A 25,907-nucleotide genomic window follows, 5' to 3' on the forward strand; every position below is an offset into this window, starting at 1 on the left:
AAAACAATCTTTTCATTGTAAACTGGTGAGTTATGTCATTGCTGTTTGACATACAATTCTCCGGGAAGAAACTTGGAACTGGAGTCGTGTCATTGCTTTTTGACATACAATTCTCCGGGAAGAAACTTGGAACTGGCATTTGAACAGGAGGCTCAAAATTTGAAAACCCTTCACGTTTGCATCCATCCAATGTGGCTGTTTGAAGCTCTTCATGATAGAGTTTGAAGTTGTGATAATAAGCAGCCTTGAGAAGCGGTTCAATCCGAAGGGATCCTCGGACCGTTTGCAACTGCTTCGCAACTTTGGCGACGAAATGTGTCGTCCCTGCACGGACTCGCGGAGTTTGGGTGCTAAAAACTTATGGATCGCAAGCATCAAACTGATCGTACTCCCTAGTGATGAGGAGATGGATGTGGGTCGCGTGTTCCTGGTGGGAGACAGCGCCGGAGCCAACATAGCTCACCACATTGCTTGCAAAGCAGCAGCTACCGCACAGGACCTCCTCCCCCTCTCCATCGCCGGAACCGCCCTCCTCTTCCCAGGCTTGACCCCTTTGTATACCGATTTCCGTTGAACCCTTTCCTTCGAGCTTACAATCGAATTGATGATCTGGCAATCATCTTCACAGCGCAAAACTGGTCACCTTCCTTTAGCGTGCTCGTGATCTCACTCGGCGGCCTTCCTTTTCCTCAGGAATGCCAGTGAGTCCAAATTTACCTTGCAACTCTCCCTCACGTGCACAAGATTTGGATACGCGGCTCCAAATGTCTCCATGAAGGGCTTTTGCCTGTCTTCTGGCCATCCCTCTGCACTCCGCACGGTGATCCATTTGCCCGTGGTCGGGATGGTTGCATCTCTGGGAGAGACCGACGAAATACATCGCCTAGCCATGCCGATATCCTGTGCAGCTGAGTCGGTCTTTGCGATTTTTCTGGGCACGGGAAGGATTGGTAGAGAGTCCGATGGCTCGTCATCTGTGTCACTCTCAATGCCGAATTCAAGAGCGCCCCTTGGCGACCCCTGATCGTGGTAATCAGGAGAATCACTGTCGCTTTTCGATTGCACTTTGACGAAGGGATGCTGGAGAAGCTGGGCCGTAGTCCATCGAGCCCTGGGATCTCGCTGTAAACATTTTCGTACAAAGTCCTGGGCCTCAGCAGAGAGAGACTCTGGCAACAGCGGATCCCCTTGAGAAATCTGGAAGAGCAGAGCTGCGACGTCTGTTGAATTGGCCCAAGGAGGGCGTCCCTGCAACATCTCGACGACGGTGCATCCCAAAGACCATACATCCGATGGGAGGCCTTGCTCAATCCCCTGGACTACCTCCGGTGCCATCCACAGGGGTGTACCTCCGAAGGATTCCCGCTCGGACTCTTGATCGTCCAACCTTTTGGCTGCCCCAAAATCGGCGATCTTGATGCCCGAGGATCCCACCAAGATGTTTTGCCCTTTGATATCGCAGTGGACGATGCGGCGTTGGTGGAGGTAATGCAATCCCTCGAGGATGCCGCGGGTGTAGAGGCGAGCAAGGCTCTCGTTCAATTTGCCACCGGATTTTTGGAGAAGGTCAGAGATACTACCATCGGGCATGTATTCGAGGAAGAGGGTGAAGCCATGGGGAGGGGATGAATGGGCACCGAAGCAGCGGAGGATGCGGGGGGAGTGGAGGCTTTGGAGGATATGGAGTTCATGGTGGAGGGCAAGGAGGCGGGAGGGGGAGGGGAGATGGAGGGACTTAAGGGCGAAGGGGAGGCCATTGTGGAGGTTAATGGCGAGGGAGACAGAGGAGGAGGAGCCAGAGCCGAGGGGGGAGGTGCGGAGCCAGTGGCGGATGGGAGACGAAGAAGCCATGGAGCTCACAACAAAGAAGACGAAGCTTTGGGAGAAAGCCACAGAAGGACCGCCTTCTTTAACTTCCCTGCCACGTAGGCCGCTGTCGGGCCGCCATGCTGGCAGTTGGAAGCTCCACATGGCAGACGCCGCAAGGGCGACTCTACGGGGCTTTGCGGCTGCTGGTGTATGGGCGTCCGCCACGTCGACTGGGATTCTCTAACTTCAAAGTGCGCAGGGGATCCGGATAAACAAACTTTGCGCACGTCATGACTCATAGCCGACGTTGCCGGCAGCCGAATTTCGGTAACTTCGGTTGATGCTCCACGTGGACGACTCTTATATTAAGAAGCTTCCGTGCTGCATCTGCGCTGAAAGCTTCTTCTTCGTCTAATAACGCAAGGGACGTTTCTCTAGAAAGCTGACTCCAGCTCATCGGAAGCCGCAGTCGAAACACCGCATGCAGGCCGCGTCCTTCTATGGTACGAAGACTCTCTCTATAAGCCATGATCCATCCCCTGGAATGCGTACGTGGCGCAGTTTGGACATTGGCTTCAGTTACCTCTTCAGCCTGTAGCTTCACGATCATGGACGTGTCACATGGATGCGGCCCACGTTTTGAACGGCCAACCTTGAACTTGCCATGCTCGATCGTCTACCTCTCAACTTCCCCTCTTTGAAGCTCTTTCTTTTCTAAGCCTTGGTACTCGTCTTTCGTGGACCGTCCCATAACAGCTTGCAAAAATCCAAAACCTTATCAACCCATATGTCGAACTCCTTAAAGATCCAAGCATTTACTCTCCCCACATGATATCAATGTGCGCTACGTGACATCATGAATGATATCATCATATAGAGTTCTCATACATAGATGTTTCAATTCTTCATCGCATGTGTTGAAATCAAATTGCACTAGACATGACTTCATGCCCATATTCTCAAATAATAACTTCATATGGCCTATTCATTTCATATAAAGTTTTTTATATAACCTTTCTAGTGCAATCCTTTGCCTTTATGCTTGATGTAAGAGATTTCAAATCAAACCCCTAATCATTGAATGAGACAACCAACACTATTTTTATCACGTGTAACAAGTGGCCAAAATTGAGAGCGTGCAATAATACCTTTTATATGCCCAAAATTAATAGCTTTGAGAATTTTAAAAACTTGATTGACATAAATATCAAGTTGTTAAAATGAATAGATAGAGTATCTTGGCATATTCAAGAGCCCAAAATAGAACCATGTCACCTTGGAATCTAGGGACCTACAATGATCCAACCTGCTTGTTATTATTAAGGAGGAAGAAAATCGTTAATTATAGACAGTTTGGCAAAATGGCACCTGGAGATTTAAAGAGATTAAACTTTTTGTTTGGTTGCAGCAAGCTAATGCCAAATTTTGTTAAATTATATTGTAGGTTTTCTTCGACGGAGCGAATGGGGGGGAAAAAATTTCTTCTTGAAGATAAGGAGCCCCCCAATCATGGAAGTGAAAAAGATAGGGAGTATGATTCTGTTTGGAAATTTCATTGACTACATGCATATCCAGGGATGTAATATTCACAGAATCACGTACCCTTTTGGTAGATGAATGTCATTCTCACGTAATGATGGGCGCAATCATGCATTTGCACTTTTCGGTGACAAATATTTGGAAATCAATGGACTAGCACTGGTACTGCCATTTGTTATAGGTTAATTATTGCCGTCGGTAGAGGCCACACTACCATTGGTAATCCCTGGGAATACTTATGGTTTTGGGTTTGGGTGTTACTATCCAAATATCCGTTAGTATAATGGCTTTGGGGCTTGGGGGCCTATATTTAGATAGCCGCTATTATATGAAATACATTGCCTTATGAATCAACCAATTTCTCTATGATGAATAACTATGCACAATGCATCTCCATCTATGTATCATTCAAACAAAATAAAAGAAAATTAAAATTCACACATTTGCACCCATGCATCATTCAATGAGGAGTAACATATTATAACATTCAATTATAATCAAATTGCTAACATGTAAGTTTTTAACTCTTGCAAAGAAAGAAAAGTAGGGGAAAGGATACTTCATCATCAAGGTGACTCTATGAGTATGAGCAGCACCAACTATGCTATCTAAAATACTAGAGAATAGAGGACGAAATGGAGGATGATGATGGAGATGGAGATGGAGACCTACAAGATAGATTCCCCCGCCCACCACTCAGGCCAAACTATGGTGCAATAAGCCATGGAAAATACTTGGATGAAGAGATGGATGAGGAGAACGGAAATGATAACAGTGGTGGCCTGTCACATCCTAATCTTCTAGCCTACCAAAATTGGACGGCTGACTTGGTAAGTGAGGAAACGTTCCCTGAACTTGGTAAAAAGAACACTTTTTTTGCTGAACGCTGCCAGACGTTCTTGAATAGAGACACAGGGTCCCTTAGTCAAGATAGAGCATCTACCTTCTCGAACAAAGCTCCATCACCACTTGCCAGAATGGACACTCACTATCAGCTTTTTGAGCTGGGAGAGGGGGGGCCACGGTATCTTACGACCGTAGCTCAGAAACATAGAGGAGGATTCTTCTACCTTCCCGCGAGAAAGGATTCTCCTTCTTGCTTTACCAATCTAGGATGGACAGACTCCGAAGACACAGAAAGACTTTCCAGCTCCAAAGCTAGCCAATAGGGAGCTAGAGAGCTCCAACTTCGAGCTCAAGAACATGATCGAAGTGAAAGAGGAAAAGGAAGAACCAGCGATGGAGAAGGAGGTAAAGAAAGAGCCAGCATCACCAGAGTTGTGCCAAGTGTAGGTCCGGCCTCTGACAATCAAAAAGACCCTCGAATCACTGTTGAAAGTGGACTTGGGGAAGAGCTTGAAAGAAGCGAAAGGAACCTTCACGTCGAGGTAGAACAGAAAGACCCATAGGCCCCCGCCAATAGCACCCCGTCAGATGAAAGAAAGTGCACGGAAGAGAAAGAGACTTCTTTTGGTGAGAGCCAAAAATCTGCAAGAGGTAAGCAAGTTGCATAAATGAAGAACTTCTCTCTGATTCTATAGATTGGCTTAGCACCCATGCTCTTATTGGCTTCCTTCCTCGTCCCAGACCCCCCTTAATGTTTATTGACAACTGGGGGTGAGAACCAATTGGGTGAGACAAGGCATTAATGTCACCAATGTGAGGTTTTTGAGGAAATGTTTTTTTGTCTTCCTCTTTGAGTCTCCTAGTATGGCTTCGAAGGCCCTCAACTATACTCTTTGGATTGTTAGACACCAACCTCTCTACTTAGAGAAGTGGAAGGAGAACTTCAATCCTGACTTGCCTAGGTCCACTATTACCCCTGTATGGGTAGAACTCCCAAATCTTCCTATGTGCCTCTGCAAACAAATTGCCTCCCTATGCAGTGGTCCGAGTGAGATAGTGGGTGTTGAGAACGGAAACTTTATTAATCCAAGAGCTAACCCTCAGGTGTGTATCAAAATGGACATTGCTGAGGATCTACCCAGCACCTTGGTCATGGTGATTAGAAATGGAAGTATATACAGAAAGCAGCCCCTTCTCTACAAGAATCTGCCAAATTCCTATTTCCTCTGTGGACTAGCAAGTCATGCAGTTAAAAACTGCCCACAGAGGAGAGCTAAAGCCAAACCCAAGGATCCTCCTACACCTAACAACACTAAATAGACTGAGAAATGGATCCCCAAGGTCCCAGCTAACCTTGAAAAGTCCCTTCCTCAGAACGAAGGCCCTGCCAAGCCCAAACCCTCTCTGGACAAAGGTAAAGGGAAACTAGATGACTCTCTTGTGCTGAACAACACCTTTGATGCCATGGTTGATAGTGAGACAGAAGAGTGGATTTAAAAAAATCAGAATATGGATTTAGATGCTCAAGTAGAGCCAGGCTATTCAAAAGACTTTAAAGAGAACATCAATAGAGTTGATGAGATGACCTCTTCTAGATGCAATGAGGAAGATCTAGAAGATGAGCAAGACATTGTCACAGCTATTGAAAAGGATATTCTGGTTCAAGGAAAGTCCTTCACTCAAGTGCAAAGCAAGAGAAAGCTCTCCCAAGGTAAAGGTGCCTCCCCCCAAGTCAATAGCCCCAATCCCAAGGCCAGAAAGGGGACTAAAAAGAATGTTAAAGTACACCAATAGCCATCCTCTCCCTCAATGTCAGAGGTCTCACTGACCCTGGTAGAGGAGAAGAAGTAGCTTATTGGATAAGAGTCAATAATCTTTCACCTACATTTCTTACGTTACAAGAGGTCAAAGTCTCTAGAGCCTCTCTTAAAAGCAGACTTAAAACTGGTTCTTCACCCAGCATGAGGAGGGAAAGGGTGGAGTGGCAATTGGGATACTTTCTAATTATTCCCATGGAATCCTAGGTGTTGAACTGGATACACTACATCGATGGATTATGCTCAAGTGCTCTTTACAGGGTCAGTCTTTCACTGTGATTTCAGTGTATGTCCCTAATAATATACAGGACAAAAAGGTCAGTTGGGAAACACTATGTCATGCAGGCAACAAGTGTTTTGTGGTGGGGGAATTTAACATGGTTGAAAACTCCACGGATAGATGGCTTGGTAAAGGTACTGTAATAAGAGGTAGTGAACTCACTATATGGAAGAACCTGAAAGAAGACCTAAGCCTGGTTGACATGGGGATGAAAGCTGCTTTTACTTGGTCCAACAATCAAGTTGGAGCCAACAGAAGAGAGGCTAGATTGGATAGGATCTATGCTTCTCAAGAGCTAGTAAGTCAGGTTAGTTTTCTTCAAACGCAGGTCTTCTCTTCCCTCTTTCTCTTTGACCACAAGCCATTCCTCCTCAAATGTGACTTTGGCCTAGGACCACAAACCACCTCCTAGTTTAAGGCCAACCCCAAACTCTTTGACCTTAAAAGTGTCCAGGAAGGGATAAAAGCAATCTGGTTGATGGCCTTCTCTGAGACTATCTCAGCCAATGATTCTTGGTGTATAGCTATTGAACAAACCCAAAGATTACTCAGAAAATCAAGAAAAGACAGAGCAAAAATAAGGGCCAAGAGAATGGACATTATTCAAGACAAGATTGTCTCTTTGGAAAGCTTAGCCAGACAAGGGGACTTACATGCCTAGGCAGACCTGATTGGGAAAAGGAATGAACTCAAGGTACAAGAGCAGATTTTGCTTAATGATTCCAAAGTATACTTTAGAGATTGGTGGGTTGGTAAAGCTGAGAGACCTACCAAAGAATACTTCAAACTTATTAGTAGAAAAGTATCTAAGGAAGAGATTCCCCTCCTTAGAAAAGCTGACAATTCTCTTGCCTCTTCTATTGAGGAGAATATTCATCTCATTCATCTCCACTTTCAGAACTTGTTATCCTCCACTATACAAGTTGATGCAAATGTGACTAATGCCAGGGAATTGCTAGAAAGAACACTGTACTCAAATTTGATAACAAATACCTTGAAAAACCTCTGTGTATTGATGAACTAGGAGAAGATGGACTACCTATTGAATTCTACAAAAGATTTTGATCCTATCTCCTTCTTTTATGGCAAGAGAGTGTTAGCAGTGGAATCTGCCTACTCATATCAATGGGGGAGTTATCAAACTAATTCCTAAGGAGGGGGACAAGGAGGAGTTAAGAAATTGAAGGCCACTCACTATGCTTAACTGCAACTACAAGATTTGGATCATTACTAGCTACCAAGTTAAATAAAAAACTTTGACCTGTGATTAGACAATGACGTACATATACCCTTTTCTGATCACAGAATAGTATATGTCACTTATTGCTACTCACATCAAAAGGAAAAAGAAGTATGCTTTGTATTTGCTATTATTTCTCAATATCATACTAGTATGGGATGGTATAGATATTGAGGAATATGACAAATATGATGCTTGGATCTGTACCAAAATAACATAAGAAATGAATGGATGTGGTATAAAATAACATAAGAAATGAATGGATGTGGTATAGTACTTTCTCTTGGTATAGGTTAAGAATAAGAATAATCTTTTATCAGTTTTGAATTGGATAAATTCATTATCTCTTGCTAATGAGAGCTTAAGATCTCTAGAAAAATATTTCATGATGCTACTTGATGAATATCCAAGAGAGTACTCTTCACATCTCTACTCGTTGACTTAGAAAGTCAAATATACAACTAAGATCAGTTGCACTCCAAGCAAGAGGGATGTTATAGAATTGTATTTTTGATATTTCTTGCTATGGAAATTATTTTTATTTTAGTCAAGTGTGACTATGGCAAAGTATTCCATAGGAGCATATCGGACGCGGTGGCGGGGGTCCTAGTGGATGCTTTATGGGGTTTAGTTGGGGATGCCTAACTACTTGTGTTTTGCCAAGCTAGATGGTTAGTATTGTGGGTGATTCCATGTTAACACTAATGTTGCTAGTGTTATTAGTGTTAATAGTAATGTTGCTAGTGTTACTAGTGTTATTGCAATTGGTTGCAAGGTGTGTATTTTGATGTCTATATATCAAGCGTACAATATCCCTCTAATGTGATGTAGTAAAATTGGTACAATATTCCTCTAATGTGATGGAGTAAAATTAGTATCAGAGCTCTAGAAGGATACATTTAATCTCTTGTTGATAGAGAAAATAGGAGGATGAAGGATTAACATGGAGGCGGAGGTGCAAGCTGAGGTAGAATTTGTGTGCAAGCGAGCAGCTGACCTATTTGATTTTAATTATGAGGTAAACGTCTAAGTAAATCTATTTGATTTTAATCCCGAGGTAAAACTCTAAGTATTGCATTTAACCCTGAAGCAAGAGAGGAGACATAGTCAATTCTATTTCCACAACAACGATGGCTACAATTCTGCAGAACTAATCAAACAATCAAGATCACTAAAAAAAATGGCAGCCATGATAATTTTCCTCGTTTTGATGCAATATCAAGACAACATCTTGGACTCTCTTGGGGTAATTTTTTTTCTCTCGCGCCATCTCTAACATGCATCTCGAAGACTTTGCCTCAGTCAAAAGAGAGCGTGCAGGTTGCAGATTGCTAGATTTCTATAAGACAACATGAGGGATATAGGCACAAAAAAAGAAGGAGGGTCTTAGCTATTTTGCTTGGGTTATCAAAGGCCTGTGATAGAGAGGAGATGATGACTTTGGTGATCTAGAGATGCAGTAAATTGCAAGAGCCAAGTAGATGCTTGATTAGGTGCCCCAACCAACAGCAAGAAGGTTGCTTAAGAGAAGATGGTGATCTTAGCATTGACAAATTGCAAATCATAGACAAGAAGCTAGGCACATAATGACTTGCACAGTCACAGAATAAGAAGAAGATTGCCATGTCATCTAAGGTCATAGATCTTTTTTATTAAAAAAGCTAAATCATCTAAGGTCCCCAAATTCAAAGAAAAAGATCAAAGCTTGTGTTGAGGAATTTGAGATCGAAGGAAGTGAAAGAGCGGGATCGAAAGGAGAGATTGTGAATCGAAGAAAGAAAGATAACTTCAAAAACAAATCCAAGGCATCACATTTTTCTCTCTATTATAAAGATTTTCACTTTATAATTTTTTGCAAAAACTTGCATTTTAAAATGACAACTCCACAAAGAGATGAGATGATTAGGGATAGCGAGGAAAGTGCGAGAAAAAAAAGGTGATTGTCAAAGATGAAACTTAAGAGGAAACCCATGATGATACTGTGGAAATGAAGGATATTGATTATGGTGATTATGGAATTCTGTATTCGGAATTCATTAAACTAGAAACTCAAATACAAAATATTGAAACACAAGTAGGGGCTATTTAATATGCATTAAAATCTCTAACTAAAGCCATATCCCAGCTATTTGATTCTCAATCGGTAACTCCCATGGCATAACCACTAACTCCTCCTAGTCAACTTGAGAGGTCTACCTCTCGACTTAAAGAAACGTCTAACATTCTTAAGGACTTGAAACCACCAATTTTGTATGGGTAAGAGAAAGCATGCAATAAGCATGCGATAAATACGTTCTTGCAAAAGTGGTAAGACTTCCATTGACTCAGGAACACCCCTCCTGAAAATACCTTGGAGATAAGGCTTACAAATGGTGGATGAGCCTCAAGGAAAATGATAGAATCCCTATGTATTGGACTGAATTTGAACAAGATCTCTTAAAAGAGTTTTTACTTAAAAATGAACTAGAAAGAGCTTGGGAAGCTTGGGACAATTGTAGCATGGGTAAGAACACTTTAGTCTAGTACATAGCAAACTAGAGGGAAGTAGTCCTTAAGTTGAAGGAAATTGACAAATTACAAAAGATTAGGGGTTTGGTGGAGAGGTCTAAAAGACACAAGGTTGAGGTGAGAAGAAATTCTCCCAAGACCTTTGAGGAAGCAATAAAATATGCCCAAATGTATGATGACAATAGGGGGAGATCCAAAGTTGGAACTTCAAAACAAATTGGTTTTGTTCCTAAGTTCAACAAATTTGCCAACCTAAAAAGCAAGGGGGATTTCAAGAAGGAGGTTTCCTAGGCACCGCTCAATAAACCTCAAATACAAAGATATCCTCTCCTAAAGAAAGAGGATTATGAGAAGGCTAAGCAGAATATTTAGGCAAATATCATGCTACTTGGAACTACCCTAAAAATAGATAAGTGGGAGCTAAAGCCCCAAATGGACCTCCACGACTTGGAATTTCCCTAAAAATAGATAGGTGGGAGCTAAAACCCCAAATAAACTTCCACAAAACAAATACATGCGACGTAGGAGTTGCTGCTTAAAGTTACTAAAAAGTACACCGAGGTAGAGGTTTTTCATGAGGATACCACCCACATGTGTTGCTTATCATCAGCAATGTGGCAGCCCACCTTTCGTCCTCATGATTAATGAGGATGTATGGAAAAATTAAGGGCCCGGGCAAAAGGTAAGAGTTATGTTCGATGATAGAGTTGCGAGACACACTTTCTTAAACTATTCGTTAGTTAAGAATTGAAGCTGCCAGGTAGTCCTAGTGCCCATTAATATGTGGTCTCTCTAGTAGAGAGCAGTGTGATAAAAAGATTTGGGACACCATTCATGGTGTGGAGGTGGACATTCAAGGCTGTTAAGATGCCTTGGATTTCCAAATCATGCATCTTGATCGAGTAGATGTTCTTCTTGGTTGAGAATGGTTGTATAGTCTTGGGCATAGCTTCCAGCGGAGTTAATTGAACAACTCCATTATATTTTGAAAAATATGGTCGAGTCTTCTAGATTCACGGAGAACGTGATGTTTCCAACTCTCCCCTTATTTGTTTGATGGAATCATAACAACTTCTACACCATCAACAATGTGAGGTATGCCTACATGAAGTTACTTTTAATGGTGATTTTATTGCTATTGCATCTAAAAATAACAAATTTTGTTTAAAAGTATGAATCTTCTTTTAATGATTTAATGGTTGAATTGAAAGTCATTTCACTGTGTGATTTGCTTAATGCTTAGATCACAAAATAGACATAATTTCTAGATCTACCCCTATTTATAAACCACCCTATAGACTTAGTCAAACAAAAGAATGTGAGGTCAAAAGACAATAAATAGAACACCTTAGGAAGGCCCACATTCAAAACCTAGTAACTCATCATGGCCATCACCAATTAAGAAAACTATGCATTTATACATAGATTAGTGAGCCTTGAATAAAATCACAATACAAAATAAATATCATAGGCCTCGCATTGAGAGGGGCTCTTTGGTCAATTGCAAGGGGAGAATATTTTACTAAAATTAGCTTAAGATTAGGATATGACTTAGTGCGAATGAGAGAAGAGGATGTCCCATAGATATTTTGTACAATGTACAAGCATTATCAGTTTAAAGTAATGTTATTTGGTTTCTAGAAACTTTTATGACACTTATTAACAGTGTCTTGAGACCATATTTAGGAAAATTTGCTATTGTATTTTTAGATGATATCATTATCTATAGTAACACTTGAAAAAAACATTTGCAACATTTGAGGAAAGTGTTCCAATTGCTAAAAGATAACTCTCTTTTTGTAAAAGAATCCAAATGTTGAATTATTTGCAAAAGAAGTGAAGTACTTGGGACATATTATATTCCAAGAAGGGATTCCTATGGATCCTAAAAATGTAAGGGCCATATTGGAATGGCCACATCCTACAAACCTACAAAAATTGTAGACATTTTGAGGTTTGTCTGGGTTTTGTAGGAGGTTCATCCAAGACTATGCTAATATTGTTGTTCTGATGATGAAATACCTTCATATGGGATGAACCTTAAAATAATAGTTTTGAGAAAATAAAAGCGTCTTTAGCATCTACTCGTGTCTTAGAGGTAGGGGATTCGAACGAACCATTTGTGGTTGAAATAGACACAACTGACTTTGCTATTGGGACATTACTTTTACAAACAGGTTGACTAGTGGCTTTTAAAAGCAAAAAGTTAGGGCCTACCCTACGGAATTACTCGGCTTATGAGAGTCTATGCTTTGAAAAAACGGAGGCATTATTTTTATGGTGCCAAAGTTCAAATAATTTTTTATCAAGAAAGCATTAAATGGATTTGCAATTAGCCAAAGCTTAAAGGAAGAAAAGCTAGATGGGCTGAAATAATGCAAGAGTTTGATATCCAATTGACATAGCTCACATACCGAAAGAGGAAGTTTAATGTGGTAGAAGACTCCCTAAGCCGAATGCCAATAGTTAAAGAATTGACTTTTACTTAATTTCAAAATGATTTCCTAGAGTCCTTAAAAGAAACATGTGAGTTTGATCCTCAATTTTATGAAATATGGAAAGCAATAATGATGAGGGATCTAACCAATTGAGGATCTTTTACTGAATAGTCACATGGAAATGGTGACACACCATAGGTTTTTGATAAAGGACTCAATTGAAAAAATATAGTATTGACTATGGCTACCTGCTCTACAAGGGTCAAGTATGCATCTCGGATAATAATTACATTAGGTGCCAAACTCTTTTCGAGTGTCATGATAGTCCAATTGCTGGACACTCGAGAATTCATAAGACGTATGTGCTTCTAATAAAGAGGAAAGTCTTTTGGCATAGAATAGATAAGAATGTCCAAGACTATGTATTAAACGCCAAAAATTCCAGGTCAATAAGGCTAAATGCCTGAAGGTAGGAGGTCTCCACCCATTGGAGATTCCATCTGGCAAATGCGAAAGTATCTCCATGGATTTTATTGTTAGATTACTTAGGACACAGAGGGGGCATGACTCTATTTGGGTAATTGTGGATTAGATGACCAAGATGGATCACTTTATTCCAATGAATCAAGAGGTTAAAACTCTAGAATTAGATAGGATTTTTGTGGATCTTACTTATAAATTGTATGGGCTACCAACCAGTATTGTTAATGACTAGTATAGCACAATGGGTTTCAAGTGTCAAGCATTGGGCATGGGGGAAGTCTCTAGAGAGAGACACAGGTATTAAAGAACTCAAAAGTAGTTCAAGAACATGCACATACAAGCTCATAGGGAGTCACATGGTTGGGTGGAAAATGGTGTAGTATCCCTCTTTCATGAGTGAGTGATGTAAATCAGTTGGCCTTCTAAGAAGATAAAATCTGCATAGATACATGGGTTGCTTCTTGTTGGAATCTTTATCTATAAAGAATCCAAAATTTTAAACCAAACATGAAGAAAACAAACAAATACTTATCTACATAAAAATCATAAAAAGACCTCTTAGCAAAGTTACTATTCGTTACAAATCTACATTCCAAATAATCAAATCAATCAAATATGATCTAAATTTATCTTATATTCTTATCATTGATGCTGAGGTTTCATAGAAAAAATAATAAAGAGGCTTATATGTAGATATCAAAATTCTAAACTAACTTCTAGCAAGGCTATTGCTATTTCCAAACAAATCTACATGCATAATCAAAATGGTAGAAGAGTTAAAAATCTTGTAAGATAATAAACATTCTAGTGAGAAAAACTACAACTAGAAATTAGAGAGTAGAATCAAGGTAATCGATAACAATTAGACATGGTTGCATAAGATCATTGCTCTATCGTTGATTATGAAAAAACCTGAAGGAAATTGCTGGATGTACAAGTTCTAATGGATGATTCACCATGTGAATTTACATATAAGTAATGAGCTTAGTTGGAAGTTCTTGAGTTTTAGGGTGTGTGAGTAATGGATATGAGAAATATTACCTATCATATGTCCAACTTATATGAAAGTTGACATTTGATGGACACCCACTATTGCAAAGGCTAGGGTGGTCACCAATTTCATTATTGTTTCGTACATGCATTTATAGAACGTCACTCCCATCTGTCAGCCCCTAAAAATGAGGAGTGCACGAGGAAGGTTGACTTGTATGTGTTAGATGGCATACAGGCATTGTTGGAGCCTGCCACATAGACTAATCCAACAAAGTCAACAAGGCTACCATATAAAGTAACTCCTAACAAGGGTATTGCTATTTCCAAACAAATGTACATGCATAATCAAAATAGTAGAGTTAAAAAACTTGTAAGATAATAAACATTCTAGTGAAAAAAACTACAACTAGAAATTAGAGAGTAGAATCAAGATACTCGATAACAATTAGACATGGTTGCGTAAGATCCTTGCTCTATGGTTGATTATGAAAAAATCTAAAGGAAAATGAGTAGTGGCTATGGCTAAATATAGTTGTAGGTCCTATGAAGTTCATGAGAGCAAATAGATAATGTACAACATTGGAGAAATCTTAAGAATCTCAACAAATTGCACAAAACTAACAAATATTAAGAAATAGTGGGTTTTATAGGAAACCACTCAACCCTACAACTAGCTTAAGTCTTAGGAAACATGTGGCATAGTGTCAAAATTATGGTGCAAAGTTTTGTTATTACACCATCCTCTTGGGGACCCTAGCTTCATCCATTTACATGGAATCAAGTTCTTGATCTTAACATATTTACAACCCATGAGGGCATTGAACTATCCCATGGTGAGCATAAAGCCAACAATTTCCACCAAAATGCAAAAAGGTTATAGGAGTTTGGCTTGATTCATAGAGATTATGCCATGATGCATTATCGATTCCCCTCTAAAGAAGAAAGTTATCTTGCATACCAAGGGTATGTTTGAATAGGAAAATTCCTCCTGTAGTAGTGGTGAACATATCTACTAGATTGTTGTCCTTGGGGATTCTCCACATTTGCATGGATGAAGTGATATTTCCACCATCTCATGGATGAAGTGATATCTAATAATCATTTTTCTTGATCCTAGAATGCAAAAAATTTCTCAATATTCGTGACCTTCTTTATGTATTTTGTAAAGAAATAAAAATAAGTAAACAATGAAATAATTAATGTTCTTATACGATCATTACTTACAATTGTTGATGCTAAGATTTTACAGTAAAATGCTTGTATGTAGTTAAAAAGAAAAAATAACCTCTCAATCAAGCAATTGCTTTTTGAACAAGTTTGAAGTCACAAGAAATACAAAATTTTTTTAATTAAGAGCAAAAAAATAAATGAAACTGAGAACCTCTGTACGACTTCTTTTGAATAATCATTTTAAATATTTTAAAAAATATTCCATGGAGTTAAACTTACAGTCCAAGTTAAAAAAACATTGAAATGGGAAAAATATAGGAGCATCAACTCACCAAACCTATGAAAAAACACTTAATTGCCTTGCAATGGTGGATTTGTGTGCTTTGAAGAAGTGATATTCTTATTCCAAGAAATGCATAAAAATACAACGTAAAATAGTTATGTTAGTGCTCAAGTGTTAGAACTATGAAACAGCTCAAAATAAGTATCAATTTAAGAGAGAAAACGTTTTGAAAATCTCGTTTCATGCATCTTTCTAAAAATATGAATTAATTACCTTATTCTAAAAGATATAGAATTAAGTTTGAAGTGAGGTGATTAAAGACTCTTCTCTCTCTCTCTCTCTCTCTCTCTCTCTCTCTCTCTCTCTCTCTCTCTCTCTCTCTCTCTCTCTTTCCAAAGGGAGTTGTTTAGTTGTTATGTCTAATAGCTTACTAGAAGATACTTTAGTCAGTAGGTAACTTGATTAATCACTCACTTTCCCCAACTCCTTGGAGGAGAACCAAGAGAAGATACACGAACACGAAGCTTGCATGAGTTTAGGGTGTAAGAGTTGGTAGTATCATGGAAGAAAAGGTACTTCTCTTGTTGAGGTTAGCAAAGATATTCGCACATAACTTGAGTACAAATTACTAACTGGTAGAGCTCAAAAAAGTAAAAATTCTAGGATTGCACCACCACATGCTTCTATTCTCTCTTTCTTCTAGGAAAAAAACGTTTTTGTGTTATGCCTTAGACATGAGCTAATTAGTTGAAGTTCCAATTACAATTAGTTCAACCAGCACTTCTAATAAACCAAAGGACTAAGAAAAAATCATAGATTAGTCAGAAACAGAGGGTATGTAGGTTTAGCTTTGAATTTAGTAATGCTCCTATTGTTGTAGCATAGGAAAGGTGCTTCTCTAGTTTTTTCTAACTCATTGCCAGGAATAAGATTGATTTTTACTTTAGAGTGACCTCAAAAAGGTATGGTTCATTTCCTTGTCAATGAAGAAATTTGTTGGGAGTAGAAGCCTGGGGAAACTTTGACTTCTTAGTAGAGGAGGGAAGACCTTACAAAACAAGGGAGGGAGGGAGGGAGGGAAAGAGAAGACCTTAAAGACTTTTCATTAGCTTCTAGTCGTAGCTCACAATCATCTAGTCCTACTCTAGTTGTGATTTTGTGGACTTGGGGTACACATTTGATGACAATAAAACTAAATACCTAACTATAATCAACTGAGAAAAAAGTTTCAGGAAAAAATGATAAACTAAAAATCCTCCTACATTCTTGTATTTTGTATAATGTCCACTTCAACAAGGTAGAGATAAGTAAAAAAACCCTTCCACATCCTTGTGCTACTTATTGTGCGTCTCTCCTTATTGCATGAGGGAAGGATGGGTCCCACCAACCTAATAACTTAAAAAAGAGGAGAAATGGTAGCATAGAGCTTTGACATACATTTTTCCCAAATATTTTCAAAGATGAAAGGGAAGTGCAAACAAAGAAGAGGAAAATGCAAGAGTTAAGGGTGAAGTGATGTGATTTTGAAAGGAGATGTGAAGCCGAGGCAAAAATATGCATGTTGTTTATGTAAGGGATGAGAACATCAATAAAGAAGACGGAAATGCATGAATAAAAAATGGAACAAGGTGATTTGAAAAGGGGTTGAAAGCACAATTCAATCAAGGACCAACAAAGAAAACGTTTTAAATTGGAGGCACACTAAGAAAGATTTGGTTGGATTCAAAGATCTAAGCCAAATGATCCAACTATAAGGAAAATGTTAGCATATTTCTAGATTTTAGATGGTTTGGGTGTGATGAAAGCAAGGAGGTTTGACAAGTTAAGGTCAAGCTTGTTAATGGGAACTTTTTATTGTGGGGGACAAATGAAGAATTTTTAAGGACTTTTATAACTACATTTGATTTTCCATAGAATTGGGGAGTCCTATTATAGACCTAATTATGAGGAAATTTTGTGAATACACCTAATTTCCCCTAGAATTGGGGTGTCTTTATTATAGAGAGGTCTCCACATGCCTACATGTCATCGCAGGGTTCCATACTACATTATTTAGCCTCTCTTATTTTAGTGATTTTCTACAAGGCCCCTTTTTATCCAAAATTTTGTAATGTACAACTAATTATGATTTTTATGGCTAAAGTGATGGGGATGAATGAATAAACAACTTATCAAAGATAGCAAGTAGCCATGGATGAAAATATTCATTTATTACGGATAAAAAGATGTGGCCTCTTGAAGAGTTGCCTAATGATAAACACAATATTGGATGCAAGTGGGTCTACAAAGTTAAGGTCAAATATGGTGGATATATTTATAAATACAAAGACCGAGGGGGGATGGTCACAAGACTATGGAATAATTATGATAAAACTTGTGCTTTGGTTGCCAAAATGACAAACAGTGAGAACAAAGATTGCCATAGTGGAACTCACTGGTTTGCCCATCTATAAGATAGATGTGAAAAATGAATTTGAATGGGTACATCGATGAAATGATCTATATGGATTGATTTGAAAGTCAAGAACGTATGAAATGTAGATGTTTGAAAGTCTTTTTATGGCTTAAACAAGCCTGGACATTAATACAATGCTAGAATTCATAAATATTTGTCAAACATCTTAGAGCATATCATCATTTATGTTAATGATTTGCTTACCATAAGATCTTGTAGGCAGTTTCTCATAGATGTGAAACCAAAAATTATATTAGAATTTTCTATGAAAGATTTAGCTCATTTAAACTATTTCCTTGGAACAAAAAATTGGAGGTTAGACTCTTACATTATATTGACACAATCTAAGTTTGCTAGCAAACTTCGAATAGTAAATTCCAAAACCTTTTGACACTCCAATGGAATACAACGTCAAGCTATCATGCTTATTCATCTAAAGCAATATAGTCAACTCATTGGTAGTTTGATCTATTTGTCAATCACATGACCCAATCTCACTTATGCTAATGGTTTCTTATCCAATATATGCAAAATTCCAAGAGGGTTTATATTTATGTAGCACAAAGTGTGCTTGATGTGTGAAAGGAACCATAGACTCTTGGATTGAAGCATGATAGCCAGCCAATAATTCAACTTTAGCATTCACAGATGTAGATTGGGCTAGTAGCAGACTATTAGAATTAGATTTGTTTGATAGAAAATCCACCTCTTATATATTCTAATAATATGAGGTGCATACATTTGGCTAGGAACCTTGTTATTGATGCCCCTTCCAAGCACATAAATGTGCATCATCACTTCATCTAAGAAAATATACTTTACAAAGAAGTCGATGTGCTCCACCAATAAGCATGTGGCTATGCCAAAACCTCTTGCAATTATGAGAGGGGTAGTAATAAATGAAAAGTTTGCTCGAAGGTATTATAGTTTTACTTCAAATTTTTTAGCCACACTTACTACAACATTATAGGCTTTTCTTTTGTAGTCCACACTCATATGTAAAATGCAATCTAATAGTGGGTATTGAAGTTGTAGATTGCACTACATGTATAAGGCGTATTTTATAAAGAGTGGTAGAAATGGACCTGTCTCACATGTAAAGACTAGGAGTAAATTGCCTAGTAGGGTTCCTAAGTAGGGTTATGTGTATAACCTTGTATGTCATCTTTTTAAAATGGAGAAGTGTACCTTTTGTATAACATCCTAGACTTGTGAATGGTTGCTTGCTCCCACTCTACTCATCTCCTTTTCCACCTTTACCACTTCTGTTAACAATTATTTCTCCTTATCAAGCAAAAAGGTTTATCTTACCCAAAGGGGATGTTTTAAAAGCGTCCCAAAGATCAAAATTTCAAACTTTCAAACACTTTAATGAGATTTGAGACTCCCATGGAAAAGAAATGGCATTGGATGCTTATTATATTCGAGGAAAAGATGAAAGATTTCATTAAGTGTGGTGGGGTTATGCATATTCTATGTCTCTTGATAGCTAAGAACCACACCATTTTTCTCTTTTTGTGGAAGCTTTGAGGTTGATGACCCAAATAAACATATTATCTCACTATTTAGATAGGATTATTATAGTTAGACCCAATAATACATTTTAATGAGATTTGAGACTCCTATGGAAAAGAAATGGCATTAGGGATGCTTATTATATTCAAGGAAAAGATGAGTAGCAAAGATTTCATTAAGTGTGGTGGGGGTATGCATATTCTATGTCGCTTGATAGCTAAGAACCACACCATTTTTCTCTCTTTGTGGAAGCTTTGAGGTTGATGACCCAGATAGACATATTATCTCACTATTTAGATAGGATCATTATAGTTAGACCCAATAAAAATTGAGGTCTTGGAATCATTGACATTGAACAGTCATCCCATAGGCATGCTAACAAATGAACTGTCAAAGCCCTTTATCAACTTGATGAAGTTTGGACCTTAAGGACATTAGACAAAGTGAAACCAATTTGGTATTTAAAATCTTTGAGCTTTGTGCAATACAATATGTGAAAAGGGGAACATTATGGCCATCAACTCCTCTCCACAGTACAACATCAAGCAAGTCTTGATGAAGTTCAACTTGAAAAGACCTCCAAACTTCAAGGAAGAGATTGCATGTGTGGGGTGACTTGTGGCAAGTGAAGACAATGACGTGAAAAAACTAAAAAGAGACCAAGATTGCATGTGTGAGGTGACCTTTGGCAAGTGAAGACAATTAGGTGAGAAAAGAGGGAGACCAAAGAAGAGCTTGCACTAACGAAGAATGATGAATTCCTTATTTTTGAAAGATTATCCTTATGTGTTCAAGGCAAGTCACCTAGAAAGTTAAAAGGCAGCTAACAATTGGTTGGGTACACACAAATACCACGTCTTATGTTACACAAGGATATGAATGACTTGGTCAATACAATTAACAACAAAGGAAGAATATGGACCCATGGGTTTCTAAGAGATTCCATCTATTATTATGAGAGGAATCTCATGTTGTACCTATTCAAACTCTAGCAAGTGTACCATCGAGGTGCCACCCATAGCATCTCGCTCTCTTTGATGCATATCAATAGCTGAAAATAATACCAAAGTTTGATGGTGTGTGTATTGATCCTTTCGATGACAAAATGATTCTTGCAAAACAAACTTGAAGATCCTCTTGACAAGATACAAGAGCTATTAAAGGAGGATTCGAACTTGACCATCTAGCTTCCGAATGCCAACAAGGACCATGCGGCAGAATTGAAGAACTGGCAAATGGAAGACATACATAATGGCTCTTGCTATGCTCTATTGTTGCTTGTGCATAGTTTTCTGGTTGTTCAACCAACTACTTATATCTTAATGTTATTATAGATGTAGCAGTCGACTTAGTTGTGTTGCTAGTACTTAAGATCATGCTTTACATGTGACTATCATGCCCAATGGAAACAAACTCTATCTTTGCAAAGTAGCCATAGATTAAGTACATCACGAACATCCTAGAAATAACTAACCTTTAAGGACTACGATGGCTTAGTGGAAAGTTACCGTAAGTCAACTTGAACTTTGAAGTGACATTAGAGTGAATAGGTCCCCCTAAAATTAAATAAATCGCCGATTAGATAAAGGAAAAGGAGGGTAGAGTGGATGGGTGTAATGCTTTTTATTGTAACCTTCGGCGAAAGGATTTAAGGGGTTAATGTGACATTTGTCAGTTGTATCACACAATTAATTATATGGTGGTTGATTGAGTAGCCAGACTTAGCACCATTGTGTTTCTAGGGTCGATGAGTTGCGATATTTACTGTCATTTGCTAGGTAGCTTCAATTATCCGTTCTACGACTTAGAGTCCATTTCTGCATGGGGCAAAGCCCGTTTTGCACTTATGTGTATCACGAGATTGCTTTACAAGCCCCGTAATTAATCTACCCTCTGCCGCACTGCCACTCCCCTCTACCTTGCCATCTCTCTCTGCTCTTCTCCTCCTTCCACCTTCCATCGCTCTCCCCCTTTCTCTTAGTATCTCCTCCCCCTCTCTTTCTTTGCTTAGCCACATCCCCCTCCCTCCCCTCGATATACTCGATGAGGGAAGCCACAAACCTTCTGGATACTGAATCTTTTGGAATCGCAGCCACAAATGCATTAATTTTTCAGGAGTGTGAAGTTTGACAAGTGGCATGGTAAACCACTCTCCCTCACAGGGAAGCTAACAATAGCAAAACCTATCCTTGAATCTTTGCTGCTTTACGTCCTTTCTATCCTTCCTTTCTCTAACTCTTGCTTGAAGAAAGTAGATAGAAGCATTTCTAACATGATTTGGCAAGGAAGATGGCACTCTTTTTGATTGGAGCTACTATACACCCCCAAAGGTGAAGGAGCCTCGGGTTGGTCAACATGAAGTCTAAAAATGACGCACTTTGCACTAAAAATGCGGTAGTTGGGGAGCAACCAGCAGTGGGCCATCATTGCTTGAAGCCTAATATGCATGAATGCACCAAAAGGAATTTCAGCTCCTTGGCAAGATGTGGTATTGTCTGATAGCATGGTCAAGGTGCCACAATCGGAACTGTTGACTAGGATGCTACAAGTCTGTGAAAGATTGCTACTCGGGTGGCCTCAAAAACTTGTATGGTGATGCTTCTTTGGGCAGGTCTCTTTGGCTCTCAGACTGGGCATTCAGTCACGGCCCTGAGACAGTAAAGAGTCACCCTAGACTTGCAGCATGCCTCTTTAAGAAAGGATTGTCAACCTTCGGACAAATATGGGATTCGGGTGGATGCAATTGGATGTTGCTTGTGCAGGTGGCAAGCTATTTTGGCCTTAATATAGTGGAACCTAGTTGGTAACGGTGCTAGTTAACAGAATAAAAGAGGATTGGCTGACTAGTCACCTTTTTAGAGATGCCTATAACGATTTGTATGGGTGACTGGCAAGCCCTTTGCCAAGTTAAATCTAAAGGATTTCAAAGAGGTTCGGGTTGTTGTGGCACGGTTTTGGCCAAAAGCCGATGGAAATACCATGCCCCGCTTGATAGATTAATGACTTGGATTTTGAGATTGAGAAGAGAGAGTAGCAATGGGCAAGCTGCCGGTAAGGACAAGAATTGCTAAGTGGAATCCCAAAGTTTTACCTGCATGTCCCCTATACAACGGCTTCAGCGTATGCATCTTCCATAGGAATGCCCAATCTCAAGAGAACTTTGGAAGGGGTTAGAAAGAAAACGCAGTAGTTTACACATAGTCGTGAAGTTGAAGTGGAAGATGGCGGAGATAAAGGAGGCCAAAATGACCCGATGCATCAACCGCTAAGAGCCCTAGTCTTGATGTAACTGTGGAATTTTAGGAATGGGATTGCATTTCTGTGAAAGTAGCCTAGAGGAAATCCGAAGAGAGATTTGTTTTTTTGGACACCGCAATGATACTTATCGCTCTAGCTTTGCCTTTTCTGTGGAAAGGCGCTCTTTTTCTTTATTGAAAACATTTATCTTAATACAATTTTGACCTTTTAGGCAAAAATGAAAAATTTCCATGGGCCCTTCTCTTTAATTTTTGCTAGGACAAGGATTTTTGTAAATTCGATACTATTATTTTATTTTGTTTTTGTTTTTATCAAGCATACAGCTCTGCCCTTTTACTTCCTCATGTAGGCTGCCAACCAAGTAGACGGCGCCCCCACACGACATTAAAATTAAAAAGACTCAAAACAACAATATCAAAGCGGGGTGGTCGAAGCGGACATTTTAGATGCTCCGTGGAAAATACAAAGGGATGAAACGAGTCTTTCTTAAGTGAACTTTGAAAGCTTTAAGTGACATTAGCTCGACCGACAGACAAGGTTGTACAAGCTGTTTGATGGTGTTTGATAGCGCAGGCATCTACATCCAGCATCGTACGCAGCACTTCATTCTTCAACAGAAAAAGAAAGCATAAAATGGAATCGAATGTTTTAACACAAGTCATGGTGGTAAGGCAATGCTTTGTATTAAGAACTCGTACAAAATCGATCTTCCCATTGGGAAGGCTAGAGAAAAACTTCACATAACAGTTTCAGAGATTGAAACCAGGAAGCTATGTGATTCCGGCGATTGCCAGAAAAAGTGGTGCTGTTGCTGCTGCCAGAAAATGGAATCTGTGTAGAGAGCCAGCAGAAAAGCGAAGCTTTGTGTGCTGTTGGGGCAGAAGAAACAGCTGGTTCTTGGCCTGAAAGAATCGGAAGATGCAAAGAGCCGCAGGCCTCTGAAGCAGCCGAGTGTTTGTGTGTTGCGATGAAATCCCAAAGACGTTGTGAGCGAAACACAGACTCTTTGCCCCGAGCACTTTTGGATGTTGGATCCCATCTCCTTCAGGGACCGCAACACCTCTCTTAGCCTCGAGCAGCTCCCTTCCTGTTGTGGCTTTGAGTTCCAGAAATCATTCCATTGAGCAACCTGCTTGATGATTTTGCCATTTTCCCTCGCATTTCCCCTTTCTCACTCGGCAGACCTCCTGCTCCTCAGGAACGCTGCGGATTCCAAATTCACCTTCCGCACTGGCACCACACTCCAATCTCCAGCGCCTAACGACTCCATAAAGGGCTTCTGCCTGACTTCCGACCACCCCTCTGCTCGCCTCACTGTGATCCATTCGCCTGCTTCCGGGATCCTTGCCTCCCAAGTGGGCGGTTGCGAAGCATATCCCGACGCCCTTGGCGAGTCTGTTGCCCTGTTAGAGATCGATTCTGCAGCTGTTGACCTGATGGAGCTCTTTGTGATCCGTCTTGGCAAACTGAGAATGGGCACAGAGTCCATGGCCTCTTCCTCATCGCTCTCGCTGCAGAAATCGAGAATGCTTCTTGGCGAACACTGGTCGCCATAGCAAGAGGAATCCAACTCGCCTTTCGCTGGATTCACGAAGGGATGCTGGAGAAGCTGGGCCGTCGTCCATCGAGACTTCGGATCTCGTTGCAAACATCTATGCAGGAAGTCCTTGGCCTCCGTAGAGACAGACTCGGGCACTGGCGGATCCTGCTCGGAGCACCCAATCTCGAATAGTAGAGCTGCGAGATTTGTTGTGTTGCTCCAAAGAGGCCGTCCCTGCAACATCTCAACGACAGTGCAACCCAATGACCATACATCGGATGGAAGGCCCTGCCCAACACCCTGAACCACCTCCGGAGCCATCCACAACGGTGTACCTCTGAAGGATCCGGGTTCGGATCCTGCCTCCTGTGAAGAACTCAACCTCTTAGCTGCACCAAAATCTGCGATCTTAACTCCTGAAGATCCCACCAAAATGTTTTGCCCCTTGATGTCGCAGTGGACGATGCCCTGTTCGTGGAGGTAGTGCAATCCCTCTAGAATCTGCCGTGTATAGAGCCGGACGCGACTTTCCTCGAGCCTGCCCTGCGATTTCTTCAGGAGATCAGAGAGGGAACCGCCGGGCATATACTCGAGGAAGAGGTTGCGGGCGGAGAAACCGTTCTCGGAGGAGAAATCACTACCGAAGCAGCGGAGGATAGTGGGGGAGTCGAGGCTTTGGAGGATGTCGAGTTCGTTCTCGATGGCGAGAAGCTCAGGGGAGGGGGAAGGGGAGGAGCAATCGGTGGATTTGACGGCGAAGATGCGGCCATGGTCGAGGTCTACAGCGAGGGAGACAGAGGCGAAGGAACCAGAGCCAAGGGGAGAACTACGAAGCCAGTTACGTATTGGGGTCGCCATGGAAGCTGCAGAGGAGAAGCTCTGGAGAGAAAGAGACGATGAGTTTGTGACGATGCCGGTTGCGCCTCTTTATTCACTTTGGGGCGCCACGCTGGCATGGGCCTCCACGTCGGAGAAGCCATTTTAGTCTTAAGCAATCCGCCACGCTGGCGCTCTCCCAAACGCCAGCGCTGACGAAACGCTCCAACTGTACGTGAATGCAGCCACGGCGATACGGAGAGTCCACGTCGCATGCGGTTAGGAGCAAAGCCCAATAAACATGTGCGGGGCTGCGCGGAGCGGTCCAAGTCAGCATGTGTTCCACGTCGGCATCATTTCTGCCCCATTGTTGACGCCATTGCTGAGGGTCGACCACCTGTACGTTCCGCCGGTTCGCGGCCTCTTTGGGGCAGCGGCCGCCCTCCACTCACCAATCCATGTCCGGCTTTTTTTTAAGAAAAAAGAAATTGGATTCCCTTCGCGAGATTCTGGACCCTGGAGGTCCGCTCCGATCTCCATCAGGAAAAAACAATACGATCGGTTCTTAAAAAATCCCCCTTTTTTCCTTCGCTGGAAACGACTGGACCCTAGAAAAGCTCCGGAATTCTATTCACGGCCGCAAGTTGCCCACGTGGCAAAAACGCCGCGAACACTCCCATTGGTCCAGACCCCCCGATTCCGACGCCCGTGCCGCAAGTGCAGTATTAATGAACAGCTAATCCGAAATCTTATTGGCCGTTAAACCTGTAGACGACTCAGCAGCCCCATATTATCCCGAATCGCCCGCGAGATCGACCGTGAAATTTTCGCGGATTGCAATCGGTGGTAGAATGTGATTCGTTGGCGGGCTGAGTTTGTGGGACCAATGCCTGACGCCAGCGGAGATGCGGCGGCAA

General features: G+C 40.7%; 2 protein-coding genes across 2 annotated transcripts; both read right to left on the bottom strand.

Annotated features, from left to right (window-relative positions):
* Positions 1-552: 552 nt before the first annotated feature.
* On the bottom strand, positions 553-1,866 carry LOC147900477 (mitogen-activated protein kinase kinase kinase 18-like). Its single transcript, XM_087377204.1, has one exon. It carries the CDS (start codon positions 1,849-1,851, stop codon positions 667-669), a length of 1,185 nt encoding a protein of 394 aa, XP_087233330.1. The 5' UTR covers positions 1,852-1,866; the 3' UTR covers positions 553-666.
* A 21,419-nt stretch (positions 1,867-23,285) lies between these two features.
* Positions 23,286-25,050, bottom strand: LOC147900478 (mitogen-activated protein kinase kinase kinase 20-like). Its single transcript, XM_087377190.1, has one exon. The coding sequence runs from the start codon at positions 25,030-25,032 to the stop codon at positions 23,806-23,808; it is 1,227 nt and encodes a 408-aa protein (XP_087233316.1). The 5' UTR covers positions 25,033-25,050; the 3' UTR covers positions 23,286-23,805.
* Positions 25,051-25,907: the final 857 nt, after the last annotated feature.

The sequence above is a fragment of the Dipteris shenzhenensis genome, chromosome 7, assembly GCF_047967505.1.
Source record: "Dipteris shenzhenensis isolate YYH24624 ecotype China chromosome 7, Dip_SZ_1.0, whole genome shotgun sequence".
Lineage (NCBI taxonomy): Eukaryota > Viridiplantae > Streptophyta > Polypodiopsida > Gleicheniales > Dipteridaceae > Dipteris > Dipteris shenzhenensis.

Coding starts and splice junctions, on each gene's coding strand:
- LOC147900477 (XM_087377204.1), bottom strand. CDS start 1,851: ATGGCTTCTTCGTCTCCCATCCGCCACTGGCTCCGCACCTCCCCCCTC.
- LOC147900478 (XM_087377190.1), bottom strand. CDS start 25,032: ATGGCGACCCCAATACGTAACTGGCTTCGTAGTTCTCCCCTTGGCTCT.